This window comes from Sceloporus occidentalis, unplaced genomic scaffold, assembly GCF_023333645.1.
Source record: "Sceloporus occidentalis isolate IW3139 unplaced genomic scaffold, rSceOcc1.0.p SCAF_20, whole genome shotgun sequence".
NCBI lineage: Eukaryota > Metazoa > Chordata > Lepidosauria > Squamata > Phrynosomatidae > Sceloporus > Sceloporus occidentalis.
Window position 1 is genome coordinate 13,655,874 of NW_028317000.1, and position 12,943 is coordinate 13,668,816.

Here is a 12,943-nt window from a genome sequence, read left to right on the forward strand (position 1 = left end):
AAGGGGGGCCCTGATGTCACAGAAATATCAACGAGGACCAATGTCCATGGTGTCGAATTGTTGAAAGACATCTCTCCAGAGAGAATATGATTCAAACTGGAGCAATAAAGCAGAGGCCCAAAGGGTCATTCCCTCCACTTTGGAGTACCAAAGAGATTGTGCAAAACTGGAGCTGGGTGGGTTGGGGCTGAGGCTGGGGAGGAGGAGGGAGAAGGAAACCATTTGTTCCCAAATTCCCCGAGTTATTCTATAAATCTATAACCTCATCCTTCCAACCCGGCCGCTATGGGAGCTGCGTCATGCCTCTCCGCTTATTCACTCGTGTTCCTTCCATTCCCCCTGCGATGCTGCAAAAATATTAGCAATATTTGTCGCAGAAGTATTTGGTTCGAGGAACAAAATGTTCCCCTCCCCTTTTCTCCCCGTAGGTTTGAACATGTTCACAAATGCACAGGAACATAAGAAGAAGAAAAGAAGCGGATAAGTCGTGCCAAAAACGAACATGACAAAGTGAAGTCTAAATGCGGCAGTGTATTTCTACATAGCAGGACTGGGTTGGATTGGATGGCCTTTGGGGTCCCTTTCAACAACTCTATGGTTCTATGGTTTCTTAGAAATGGATGCAAGCCACAGTGACCCCAAAAGGTGCATCTAACTGGAAGGTCTTGCCAATGTTTCCTCCTCGGAGATGCTCAAGCTATCGGGCACATCTTCCCCAAACAAGGCTCATTGTAGATCTTCAAGACAGCAAATATACCACTATTTTATTTAAGTGCAAACTTTGCAAGCCGTTGTAAAGTCTTTGTAAGTTGTCGCCTAAACCTACCGCAGTAATAATAATGTCGAAGGCTTTCATGGCCAGCATCCATATTTTTTTGTGGGCTTTTCAGGCTATGTGGCTATGTTCTGGAAGAGTTTATTCTGCAACAAACACTTCCAGAACATGGCCGCATAGCCCAAAAAACCCACAAAACAAACTTTGTAAGTCGTTTCTGACTTACGGGAACATGCAAGTTTTTCTTGGCGAGGTTTGTTTGGGGGTGGCTTGCCGTTTGCTCTCTGAAGCTGAGAGAGCGCGACTCGACTGAGATGGGTATCCATGGGTGCAGATCCTGGCAGAAAAGACCAAGTGAGCCATGCCAAACGCATTAATAAAACAGAATAAAATGTTTTCACAAGGCATTCCCTCTGGGCCCTGTAAAGCAAGAACATATGCAGGGTTTCCCCCTGGTGAAATCGGACAATAAGCATGAGCAAAGTCAGGAAAAAACCCCCATTGAAAATGTACGGAGAGATGGGGATGTGGGCCTCCACAGTAAACCAGACCCAGCTGGAGGGACTGGGAGAGGTCTGGGTGGGTTGTATAAATATACAAAGTGGGCCAAGCCTCGGCATAATGTTTCTAGGAGGCTGGGGATGTGGGGGGGAGAAGGTTGCAGGGGGCCCCATTGCCAGGAAGAGCCGTGCAAACGTCTCTCCCTGGTTTGCATTAACATTGCTTCAAGGCCGAACCAAAGATGCTCCAGTTCTTTTCCCATTCCTTCCCCAGCCCCCAGGTTTCCCCTGCCGCCGTTTCCCACGGCAAAAAGGAATTCCACTTATTTCCGCCTTGCATTGACCAGGGACCGAGGCATGGATCCCTCTTTCACACTCTTCCCCGGCCTCTTCTTAGGAGTTTATCCCACGAAGGCGATTGGGAGTTTATCCCGTGAATATCCCGGAAGAAATCACATAATTGCGCATGACGATTTCGCACGATGTGGCACAAAACCCGCCATTAAAGTGGTCACAAGGGCATCTTTTTGCTTTCAGGGTTGCAGCGACAATGTGTTTCTGACATAGCCTTATTGTGCAACTGTGTGTGATCATCATTTGCGCACTTACTCGCCATTTCCACTCTGTTTGCGGGATGCGTTAAATGTGCTTTAATCTCTCTTTAATGTCGAAATCGGTCCCAGTGTGATAAACTCCTTGGTCTTGAGCCAAAAAGGAGGCAAGCAGTTGGGTGCATACTTGTGTCAGAGCTTGGAAATGTGGCTTTTGGGGGAGGTTGTGTGCTGGGAGTTGGAGTCCAAAAGAGTAACATTTCCATGTGTGGGTTGTGTGGCTTCATATCTGACATGGATCTCTGGGCCAGAGCTTGGAAATGTGACTTTTGGGGGGTTTGTGTGCTAGGAGTCATAGTCCAAAAAAGTAATGTTTCCATGTGTGTTGTGTGCCTTCATTTCCGACATGCATCTGTAGACGTCAGAGCTTGGAAATGTAACTTTTTGGGGTTTGCACACTAGGAGTTGTGGTCCAGAAGAATAATGGTTGCATATGTGAGTTGTGTGCCTTCATATCCGACATGCATCTCAGGGTCAGGGCTTGGAAATGTGACTTTTTGGAGTTTGCGCGCTGGGAATTGTAGTCCAAAAGAGGAACATTTCCATGTGTGGGTTGTGTGCCTTCATTTCCGACATGTGTCTTTGGGTCAGAGCTTGGAAACATGACTTTTGGGGGATTTGCACTCTGGGAGTTTTAGTCTAAAAGAGTAACATCTCCATGTGCGTGTTGTGTGCCTTTCTTCCTCCTCTGCCTCTTCCACTCCTTCTTCTTCTCCTTCCTCCTCCTCCTCCTGCCCCCCTTTTCTCTCCAAATCCTGGCAGAGGCTCAGAAGGAAACCTTAGACCCTGGCTCCACCTTCCTGCCTGCCTGCCTTCCCACTGGAACTGGGGCTGGGAAGGGCTTGGGGGCCCCCTTCTTGGATGCTCAGAGCTGTGGAGTGCTGAACCTGGACCAGACGGCTCTCGAAGTCCCTGGGAGAAGATGCTGCTGCTGCTGCTGCCTTGGCTATTGCTGGCAGGGCCCTGGCTGGCCTCCTCTTCTTCTTCTTCTTCCCCGGGGGATCCCCCGCTTGCCTCCTGCTCACCCGAGGGCTGCTTTGCTGTCTATGGCCAGCGCCGGACTTTCCTGGAGGCTTGGAGGAGCTGCCGGGAGCTGGGGGGCAACCTGGCCACCCTCAAGAGGGCCCAGGAGGCCGCCCAGGTGAGCCAGTTGCTTCGCAGCCACGCTGAGAACGGGGATCCCCAGCAGCACCAGCAGCCTCCCCGGCGGCTCTTCTGGATCGGGCTCCAGCGGCAGCCGAGACAGTGTCACCCCCAGAAGCCCCTCCGAGGCTTCACTTGGACCACCGGTGAGCAGGACACGGCGTACACCAACTGGGCCCGGCCCGTCGAAAGTGGTGCTGGGAACAGCGGCCCCAGCTGCGCTGCCCCACGCTGTGTGGTCTTGGACGACCAGGACTTCCAGTGGCTAGAAGGTTCTTGCACGGTGCCGGTTGACGGCTTCGTGTGCCGCTTTGCTTTCCAAGGGATGTGTCCTGGCCTTGACAGGGTGGGCAAGGAGGTTGACATTACCTACAGCACCCCTTTTGGCCCGGCTGGTCCCCATTTGCGCTACCTGCCCTTTGGCACCGTTGCCACTGTTCGCTGCGGCCCAGACCTGGCATCCCCCGTAGTCTCAGTGCTTTGCTTCCAGCAAGAAGATAGCACAGTGGGTTGGTCGAAGACAGAGCCAATATGTCCAGACGAGGTGTACCCGTCCAGCAGCTGTGAGGGTGACAATGGAGGGTGCCAACAACTTTGCCTGGACGAAGGCAGCGCAGGGTACTCCTGTGAGTGCCACACTGGCTACTACCTCCTTCCCGACGGTCACTCCTGTGCTACCCATGACGCCTGCAAAGGTAATCCTTGCCCCTTTGGTTGCTTGGCCCTGCCAGAGGGTGGCTACCAGTGCCAGTGTCCAGCAGGCTATGAACTAGGCCCAGACGGGCACCAATGTGAGGATGTGGATGAGTGCGCCGAAGAGGCACCTTGTGAACACCAATGTGAAAATACCGAGGGCTCTTTCCTCTGCCGGTGCCACCTGGGATTCAGCCCTGCTGAAGAGGATCCAGGGCAATGTGTCGACACTGACGAGTGCCAGTTCCCCGGTGTGTGCCAACAGATGTGTGTCAACTATGTGGGTGGCTTTGAATGCTATTGCACTGAGGGTTACGAGTTGGATGCTGACGGCATTAGTTGCGTCCTGGTGGCCCAATTGCCACCCTCGGCCACTGCCCAGAGCCACCCTGGCGGTGGCGGTGGTTACTTCCAGCCCTTTGGCGTTGGCCATGGATGGGAGCCAGAGGTGGATGACCGCCACTACCTGGATGACCGCTTGCCTGCCTCAGACCCCTTCTCGGCTTTTCAAGACATTTGGGTGCCACCTCCGGACTTGCCATCCATCCCAGATTCCCGGGTTGTGCCCCGCATGGTCCCAGACACAGAAACTCCCGAACTAGCCCCCCTGGATTGGAATCCATCTCTTTTGGAGACTGTGGAGCTTAGCCGGACTCCCAAACTGCCCTCAACCACCCCCACCACATCTCCTCATCCCATACCCACCCGTTCCCTCCTGCCCACCCCTATTGGCACCTCTGAAGATCTTTCCACTCACCTGACGCATCCCGTCTCAGACCCACACCTTCCCCTTGTTCCCACAACCACTTTGCCCACGCTGCCCCCGACGGATGGCATAAAAGGAGGTGTTGCGGTGTGGGGGGTGAGGGCACTTCCCCCCAGTTTGCCCCCACAGAGCCCCACTCCAAGCGAGGAAGGCACCATCCGTCCGAAGCGCGATGACCGCTGGCTCCTGGTCGCCCTGTTGGTGCCAATCTGTGTCTTTGTGGTCATCATGCTGGCCCTGGGCATCGTCTACTGCACCCGCTGTGGAGCTCAGGCCAAAACGCGCAGCGTCACCCAGTGTTACCGCTGGGTGATCAGCTCGGCAGGGAAAGGCGCCCCGCCACCCTCGTCCTCCCGGGCGTGCCAACCTGCCACATGCCGAACCAGCGTCTGAGCCACGTGCCAGCAGTGGGCACGGTGCTCCTTTCTCTCCCGGGACTGCACCATTTGTGACACAGCTGCTGACTTTTGGGCAGAAAAGATGGAGCGCAAAGCATTCTCTCCCCATTGAATGGGGATCAAACATGCCAGACTGTAGGGGCTAGAGCTTGCCAATTCTGGACTGCATCTCCCATCATCCGCTTTCTGACGCTGGCAGGACAATCCTGGGAGGTGTAGTCCAAGGAAGAGCAGCTTTGCCAGGCTCTGGTTTGACCCCCTTCCACATCCATTCACTCCATATCTGGGACACACTGAACCACAGGAGGATATGGAGACTTGGAGCCAAAATATGATTCTCTCTAGCCATCACCAGGACTCTTGCTTGGTTGAGCATTGGACTAAGACTCTGGAGACCAGGGTTCAAATCCCAGCTTGGCCATGGATATGAAATGGGTAATCCTGGGCAAGTCGCACACTCCCAGCCTCAGAGGATGGCAATAGCAAACCTTCTCTGAACAAATCTTGTCCCAGAATAGGGCCACCATAGGTCCGAAATGACTTGAAGACCCATAAGAATAAACCAACCACAACTCGCTTGGCCAGGGGACCAGAGGACCTTCTCTCTCCCTTGGCTGGGTGGGATACAGGCCAAAACCAGGGAATCATTGCTGGGACGTGTTAAGAGGACAAAGAGACCCTTTGCTGGCACAGAGAACTGTCCTCTCCTGCCAGCTGGGATGCGCAGTACCGCACACCCCCAAAGGGCCCCAAAACTTGGCCAGAAGAAGACAGGAGGTGCTTTTTAAACATACTGCATCATCCTTGCGGCTCCGTCCAGCTCAGGATGATGGACACAACTGACTTTGCCAGGTCCAGAATAGGGGATTGTTTGCACGCCAAATACATCTTCAGCCACTGCTTAAAAAGAGAAAGGTCTCCAGTCCTTACGGTGCCAACATGAGAGGTTGGTTTAAAAGACGACGCCACCTTCTACTTTGACCCACGCAGCTGAGAACTACAACTGTAACCCCAGATGGGGTAGGATTGCAACTCCCATCAGTCTTATCCAGGAGAGGAGGGATGCTGGGAGTTCAGAGTCCAACCATGTCTGGGGAAGGAAAGTGGCACGATTCCCCATCCCTGATTTAGATGGTTTTGGAGATGAAGTGTCTTCCAGTCCCACCTGGAAGTTGGAAGAGACCTCAAGGGTCATCCAGTCCAACCCGCCATGCAGGAAGACACAAAGCAGATGGAGGTGTGGCAGACTCGAACTCAGGACACCCTGCATGTAAAGTGTGTGCTTGGCAGCCCTTTGTAATATTGGAAGTGTAGGACCAGGGTATTATTGCCGTTACACCTGGACACAAAAAAAGCACACAATGTACACCGATTTTTCCCCACCTCCGGCCCACTCTCGCCCAGACCGCAGCTGGCAAAGGTGGCTCTCTGGAAGATGACTGCTGGAAAAGTGGGCCCACCAAAGCTTGGCCAAGCTTGCCCATTGTCCAGTTGGTCAGTGGCCTTGGAGAGATGGATTTTCAGACTCCCTTAGGCTTCTTCCTCCTACTCCTCTTCCTCAGGACAAAACTTTGGCACCCCTTTTCTTTTTGCTGGGCGCTTCTAGGACCCCGGCTGGCATGGGGCCCGGTCCATGCCTTGAACCCGGCACAGAAAAGGGACTTATTCCAGACATCAGGGGTCAGGTGTCCAGTTTTGGAGGCTTTTTTGCTAGTGTGCGATGCAGATGGGTGGGTGGGCTTGTCTTTTGTGGTTGTTGCCAAGAGGGAAAGGGGCACTATATGGGCACCCAGCGAAGATGGGGAGGAGTGGGGCTGTGCTGGTCGTGACTGCTGATGTACTTTTCTTTTGTGGGGGGATTTTTTGCCCCCCTTGTGTATGTGTGTGTGTGTGTATATATGTGTGATTTTTGTTCACCTCCAATAAAAGGGACTGGCACCTCCAACTGGCTGGAATGAGAAAAGCATCTTCTATGTATGGTGGGAGTAAAGCATGGGAGAGAAAGGCGTGTGGGGCGACAGATAGAAGGAAAGAAATTCTTATTTTGAAGCACTCATGTGGTTCAGTGGGCCTAAAGACCCCCAAAAGCACCAGATCCAGTCTGAGCTTGGAAGCTAAGCAGGGTCATCTGTGGTTTGTATGTGGATGGGAGACCGACATGGAATACCAGGTGCTGTAGGCTATATTTCGGAGGAAGGAATAGACAAAACCAGCCAAAGAAAACCCTCTGAAATGTGTGGGGTCGCCACATGTGGATAGGTAACTCGAAGGCCCCTATACGCACAACGCGCATGATGTGGCACGAGTTGCACACACACAGCAGTCTCATAAGAATACGGAATATGAGAGCCTGCATGGCATAGTGGACCTTGGGCAGGTCACGCTCTCTCAGCCTCGGAGGAAGGCAAAGGCAAAGCTTGCACAAAGCTTGCCAAGAAATATGTGTGTGCACACTCCCGCCATAAGTTTGTTCACTTTTGGGTTTCCATACATTTTTAAAACTGGAGACTAGGGGACACGGGTTCCGATTTAGGACTCTAGTGGGTTGTGGGTTTGGGGTTGGTGAGAAGCAAGACTCCAGTTCCCCCTTGGGAGGGTATGGCACTTATACTGGGTATACTGGGGAAAGCCCCATTGTGTGCCTTCAAGTAATTTCTGATGCATGGCAATGTCATGGGTTTTCTTGGTCATCCTCGCCTCCCTTTAAGGCTGAGAGAGTGTCACTTGCCCAGGGTCACCCAGTGGGCCTTCATGCCTGAGCCGGGATTTGAACCCTGGTCCAGAGTCAGAGTCCGAGTCCAATGCTCAAACCACTGCACTATATTGGTCGCCCAGTGGGTTTCCATAGCTGAGCCAGGATTCGAACCCTGTTGTGTTGTGGGGGAATTAAATCTAGTTCGGCTTTGTGGGGAGTCTGTGAACAGACCTCCATGGAAGGGAAATGTTTGCATCTTTCTTCCAGTCCCTATAATTTCAAGGTAATTAAAGATCTGGATTCCCAGAAAGACCTGTCTCTGAGCCACGTTTCCGTCTCTGTAGCCCCCAATTTGCAAAAGAAGTCGCTTTTCAATCCCCTTCCGTATGGGACCCCTATACTATAATTCCCTATTTTCCAGGCTGCAAAGCGGTCCCCGGATATTGCGCAACTATTTGAACGGATTAAATTGAGATTGATTAAACGGAGATTAAACGGAGATTAAATTGAGATTGATGTGATCTCTGCAGCCCCCAACTGCAAGAGGAGTAATGTTTTTGAAAGTGTCATGAGTTGCGTCTTGGTTTTCTGGGTAGCTTTCAGGGTCAGAGCGATGCTGGTGTATAATAACACCCAAAATCCACATTGCAACAGATACCTTTACGGGGCCAACCAAAATGCACCCAATTCCACGTTGCAAGCTTTCGAAGCTCTAGAGGCACTCTGTCCTTTCTTTTCCTCTTGGAAGTCTCAGAGCTAAGCCTGACAATCGCAATGGGTTTCAGAGAACAAGGGAACGCACTCTGCTCATGCCTAGAGGCACTCTGTCCTTTTATTTTCTGCTTGGGCATTTCAATGGTATGCCTGATAGTCAGGTTCAAGAAGAAGGGAAGGAAATGCACTCTGCTCATTCCTAGAGGAACTCTATCCTTTCTTTTCTCTTTTGGGTTCCAAAATGCTAAGCCTGACAATTGCAATGGGTTTCAGAGAGGAAGGGAATGCACTCTGCTCATGCCTAGAGGCACTCTGTCCTATTATTTTCTGCTTGGACATCCCAATGCTATGCCTGACAGTCAGGTTAAAGAAGGGAAGGAAATGCACTCTGTCCATGGCTAGGGGCACTCTGTCCTTTCCTTTTCCTCTTGCATGTTTCAATGCTAAGCCTGACGTCTCAATGCTTAGAGGAAAAGAATGCACTCTGCTCATGCCCAGAGACACTCTGCCCTTTAATTTCCAGTGCATTCCAGTGCTAGGCCTGACAGTCACCATGGGCTCAAGATAGGAAGGAAATGCACTCTGCTCATGGCTAGAGGCACTCTGTTTCCTCTTGCACTTTCCAATGCTAAGCTGATGGTCACAATGGGTTTCAGAGAGGAAGGGAATGCACTCTGCTCATGCCCAGAGACACTCTGCCCTTTAATTTCCAGTGCATTCCAGTGCTAAGCCTGACAGTCACCATGGGCTCAAAATGGGAAGGAAATGCACTCTGCACATGGCTAGAAGGACTCCATTCTTTCACTTGTGGAAGCTGCTGAGCGACCCATGATGGCCACAAATGGTTTCCAGGCCTGGATTCAGCCCCCTTCCCTAAAATATTGGAGGATCCAAGAGGAATTAGGTGGGAGTTGTGTATCGGGTGTGTTGCCCAAAATGAAATCATGGCATATTAAATGGAAAAGGACCACCGCTGCCTTTCGATTCCCATCCCACCCAAAGCCCCCCATCACTTGGTCTCCTATCCCCCCCCCCAGCCCTCTTTTTTCCTGGGTCCGGCTTGCATGACTCAGATCTGATTCGAATTTGCAGCCCTCCTGGGTGCCAGCCCACTTTTGCGCTGTGCGTGTCAACTTGTGGGGCAAACCCTAAAAAACGTTAACCCTATGCAAGACTTTGGGGAGAGAGAGTGAAGAGCTTTGCGCTTAAAGGATGGTGGGCTGCAAGGTTTCCAAGTGGAAGAAAGGGCTGCTTTCAAAGACCCCTTCCTCTCCAAATGATCTATACACTTGGCCCTTCTTAGCCACTGATTTTTTATCTGCGGATTCAAGCATCCACGGCTTGAAAATATTCCCCAAAAGTCCAAATTCCAAATAGCAAACCTCGCTTTTCCATTTTATTATAAGGGACACCATTTTACGATGCCATTGTTTTTAATGGGACTTGAGCGTCCACGGATTTTGTTAACCGCGAATGGTCCTGGAACCAAACCTCAGCGGATACCAAGGGCCCACTGTATCTTCCTTTTGCTTTCTTTTTCACATCCAGAACTTATAAAAGGCTCTTGGGTGAGTGTTTATATGGGATGTTTTAGGTTCGAAGTTAATATCCGTGCATTGTCTTGAAAGCCAGTATGGGATAGTGGTTTGTGGATTGGGCCAGGACTCTAGAACAGGGATCGAATCCCAGCTTGGCCATGGAAACCCACTAGAGAACAGGGGTCAAGTCCTGGCTCAGCCATAGAAACCCACTGGAGAACAGGGTTTGAATCCCAGCTCGGTGACAGAAACCCACTGGAGAACCCGGATTCAAATCTTGGCTCAGCCATGGAAACCCATTAGATGGCTTTGTGCAAGTCTCACTCTCTCAGCCTCATAGGATGGCCATGGCAAATCCACCTCTGAACCCCATGATAGGTTCCCTTTAGGGTTGCATCATCATCATTATTATTGGAGGACACAACCACAACCCTGGTTCTTTCCCCAATTCTGCTGGTGATTCTGCTCCGAAACCCAAGGTTTGCATCTAGCTCTCAATACTCCCCAGAAAATTCAGAGTCAGAGTGATGAAGAGGAGAGGGTTGGAGGAGGATGGATGACAGTTTTGGTGTATATGTTGTGTTGCAATTGTGTTGTGTTGAACAGTGGTTGCAATGAGCCTGGCACCGAGAAGGTTAACTCCAGCCTTTGGAATGTGCGCTTTCTGGCAACTTTTAATAAGGAACAGATGGGACTGGGTTTGCGCTGCCCCCCTTTCCTACCCAGATCAGACCCAACTTCAGTAAAGCCTCCCCTTTCCTCTCCTAGCCTTCCTTAGGAAAGATCTAGCTGTTGGTGGTGGCAGGCGGAAACCCAACAGATAAAGACTTGATGCTTTTTCTCCCTGTATACTCATTGGAGTATGTGGCCGGCGTGGTGGAGGGGGTTGAGCATTGGGACTATGGAGTTTATCACAGCGGGGCCAATTTCTTCATTAAAGAGAGATTAAAGCGCATTTAAAGCATCCTGCAAACGAAGCGGAAATGGCGAGTAAATGTGCAAACAATGATCACATCAATGCATTGTCACCGAAATCCCGGAAGTCAAAAGAGGCACATTGATGCGTCTTTGCGACTGCTTTAATGGCGGGTTTTGTGTGATGTCGCATGAAACCGTTTTGTGGAATCACACCATTTTCCCGGGATATTCACGGGATAAACTCCGTTGTTTGATAAATTCCTATGACATTGGAGACCAGGTTTGGTATCCCAACTCTGCCCAAATCTCTCAGCCCCAAAAGCAAATCCCTTCTAGACAAATCTTGCCTAGAAAACCCCATTAGGGTCCCTATAAGTTGGAAACGTCTCCAAAGCACCCAGCAACCAATGCAAACCAGTGTGATTGCTTGCAAACAGTGGGATTTTTTTGCTAATAGATGCTCATGCTGAGAGTCAGTGTGGCGTAGCGGTTTGAGTGTTGGACTCTGGAGACTCAGATTCGAATCCCTGTTCGATTATAAAACCCAATGGGCAAGTCACACTCTCTCAGCCTCAGGGAAAGGCAATGGCAAGCCTCCTCTGAACAAATGGTGCCAAGAAGACCCCAGGATAGGTTCGCCTTAGGGTTGCCATATGCTGGAAACAACTTTAAGACACAACAACAACAACAACAAATACATTATATAAAGTGGCATCCTCTTTTGTCCCAGGTTTTTTGGGGATGACCCATACAGTCACTGGAGAGCAAACACGGTTGGGATGGCCGCCTCTCTCTGCAGCTGCGAGCAAAATCCAACTTTTCTTACAGCTGAAGAGAGGGGCTTTTCAAATTCTTTTCCAATTCGAAGGTCTGGGGAAATGAAAGGCTACCCTCCCTTGCTTTTCCTGAAACAGGAGAGGATGGCGTTCCAGACCCTCCATGGCCCTTGCCTTGCACTTTCTGCAATTGCGCTTGGGTGGGAATTCAGCTTCCGGCCCACACAAGCACAAGTGAGAGAGAGAAAGACCCCGACGCAGCAAGCCAGGGAATTGGGTGGGTGGGTGAGGCCTGGGAACCAGGACACCCAGGTTTTCATTTCGGGGCCTGGTCCCAGCAGTAGGGCCTAGTAGTTTGAGACTAGTACCGCAGGACTTATCAGCTATGCGCTAACAATGGCTGAGATCCAACATCACAGTCTCTGTTTAGCAATATTAGGAGTCTGTAGCTACGTTGCAGAGATGCGACAAAGCCCTATCAATCGATTGCAAACATGTCCATCCAGGCACTGGCAAGAGTGCTCTGATGCCACGCCATCTGAAGAGCATGGGGCAACTCTTGATGTGCATTGGACCCCTCTGGTTTTCAATTGACACTTCTCATATGCTCCAGACTGGTCATGTCTGCTGTGCGCCGGAAACTTGTGGTGTTCATTTGACTGTTCCAATGTTCATTGAACACATGGGATGCACATCTGATGAGCATGGGGCACCATTGATGTGCATCTATGCCTGATGGACATCGCAAGTGTTCAATAGAATAAGTGCTAGAAATGCCCAATGCACATCAGATATGTCCAGTGCATATGGAGATTCTCATTGGACACTTCTCCATATGCACTGAAGATGTCCGATGTGCTTTGGGCACTTCTGGCACTTATTCTATTGAACACTTGCGATGTCCATCAGGCACATCTGAAGAGCATGGGGCACTCTCGACATGCTCTTGGTGTGCACTGGGCCCCTCTGATTCTCATTGGACACTTCTCCATATGCACTGGACACATCTGATGTGCATTGGGCATTTCTAGCACTTACTCTGTTAAACACTTGCAATGTCCATCAGGCACATCTGAAGAGCATGGGACACTCTAGACATGCTCTTGTTGTGCTCCGGGCCATTCTGATTCTCATTGGACACTTCTCCATACGCGCTGGACACGTCCAATGTGCACTGGACACTTCTGGCACTTATTGGACCTTTTGAATGCTTGCTGAACACTTGCGATGCACATCAGGAACATCTGTTGAGCATGGAGATGTGCGTTGGACCCTTCTGGTTCTCACTGGACACTTCTCTGGGTTTTCTGGGAATGAGAGTGTGCAGAATTGTAGTCCAATGCTCAAACTACTATACCTTGCTGACTCTCATTGAATATTATGCCATTAATGTTTTTTTATATAAAGGTTCCTCTG

General features: G+C 50.8%; 1 protein-coding gene across 1 annotated transcript; it reads left to right on the plus strand.

Moving 5' to 3' along the window:
* Positions 1-2,808: 2,808 nt before the first annotated feature.
* Positions 2,809-6,849, plus strand: LOC149302096 (endosialin-like). The gene has a single exon (XM_089483612.1). It carries the CDS (start codon positions 2,809-2,811, stop codon positions 4,879-4,881), a length of 2,073 nt encoding a protein of 690 aa, XP_089339738.1. The 3' UTR covers positions 4,882-6,849.
* The last annotated feature ends 6,094 nt before the right edge of the window (positions 6,850-12,943 follow it).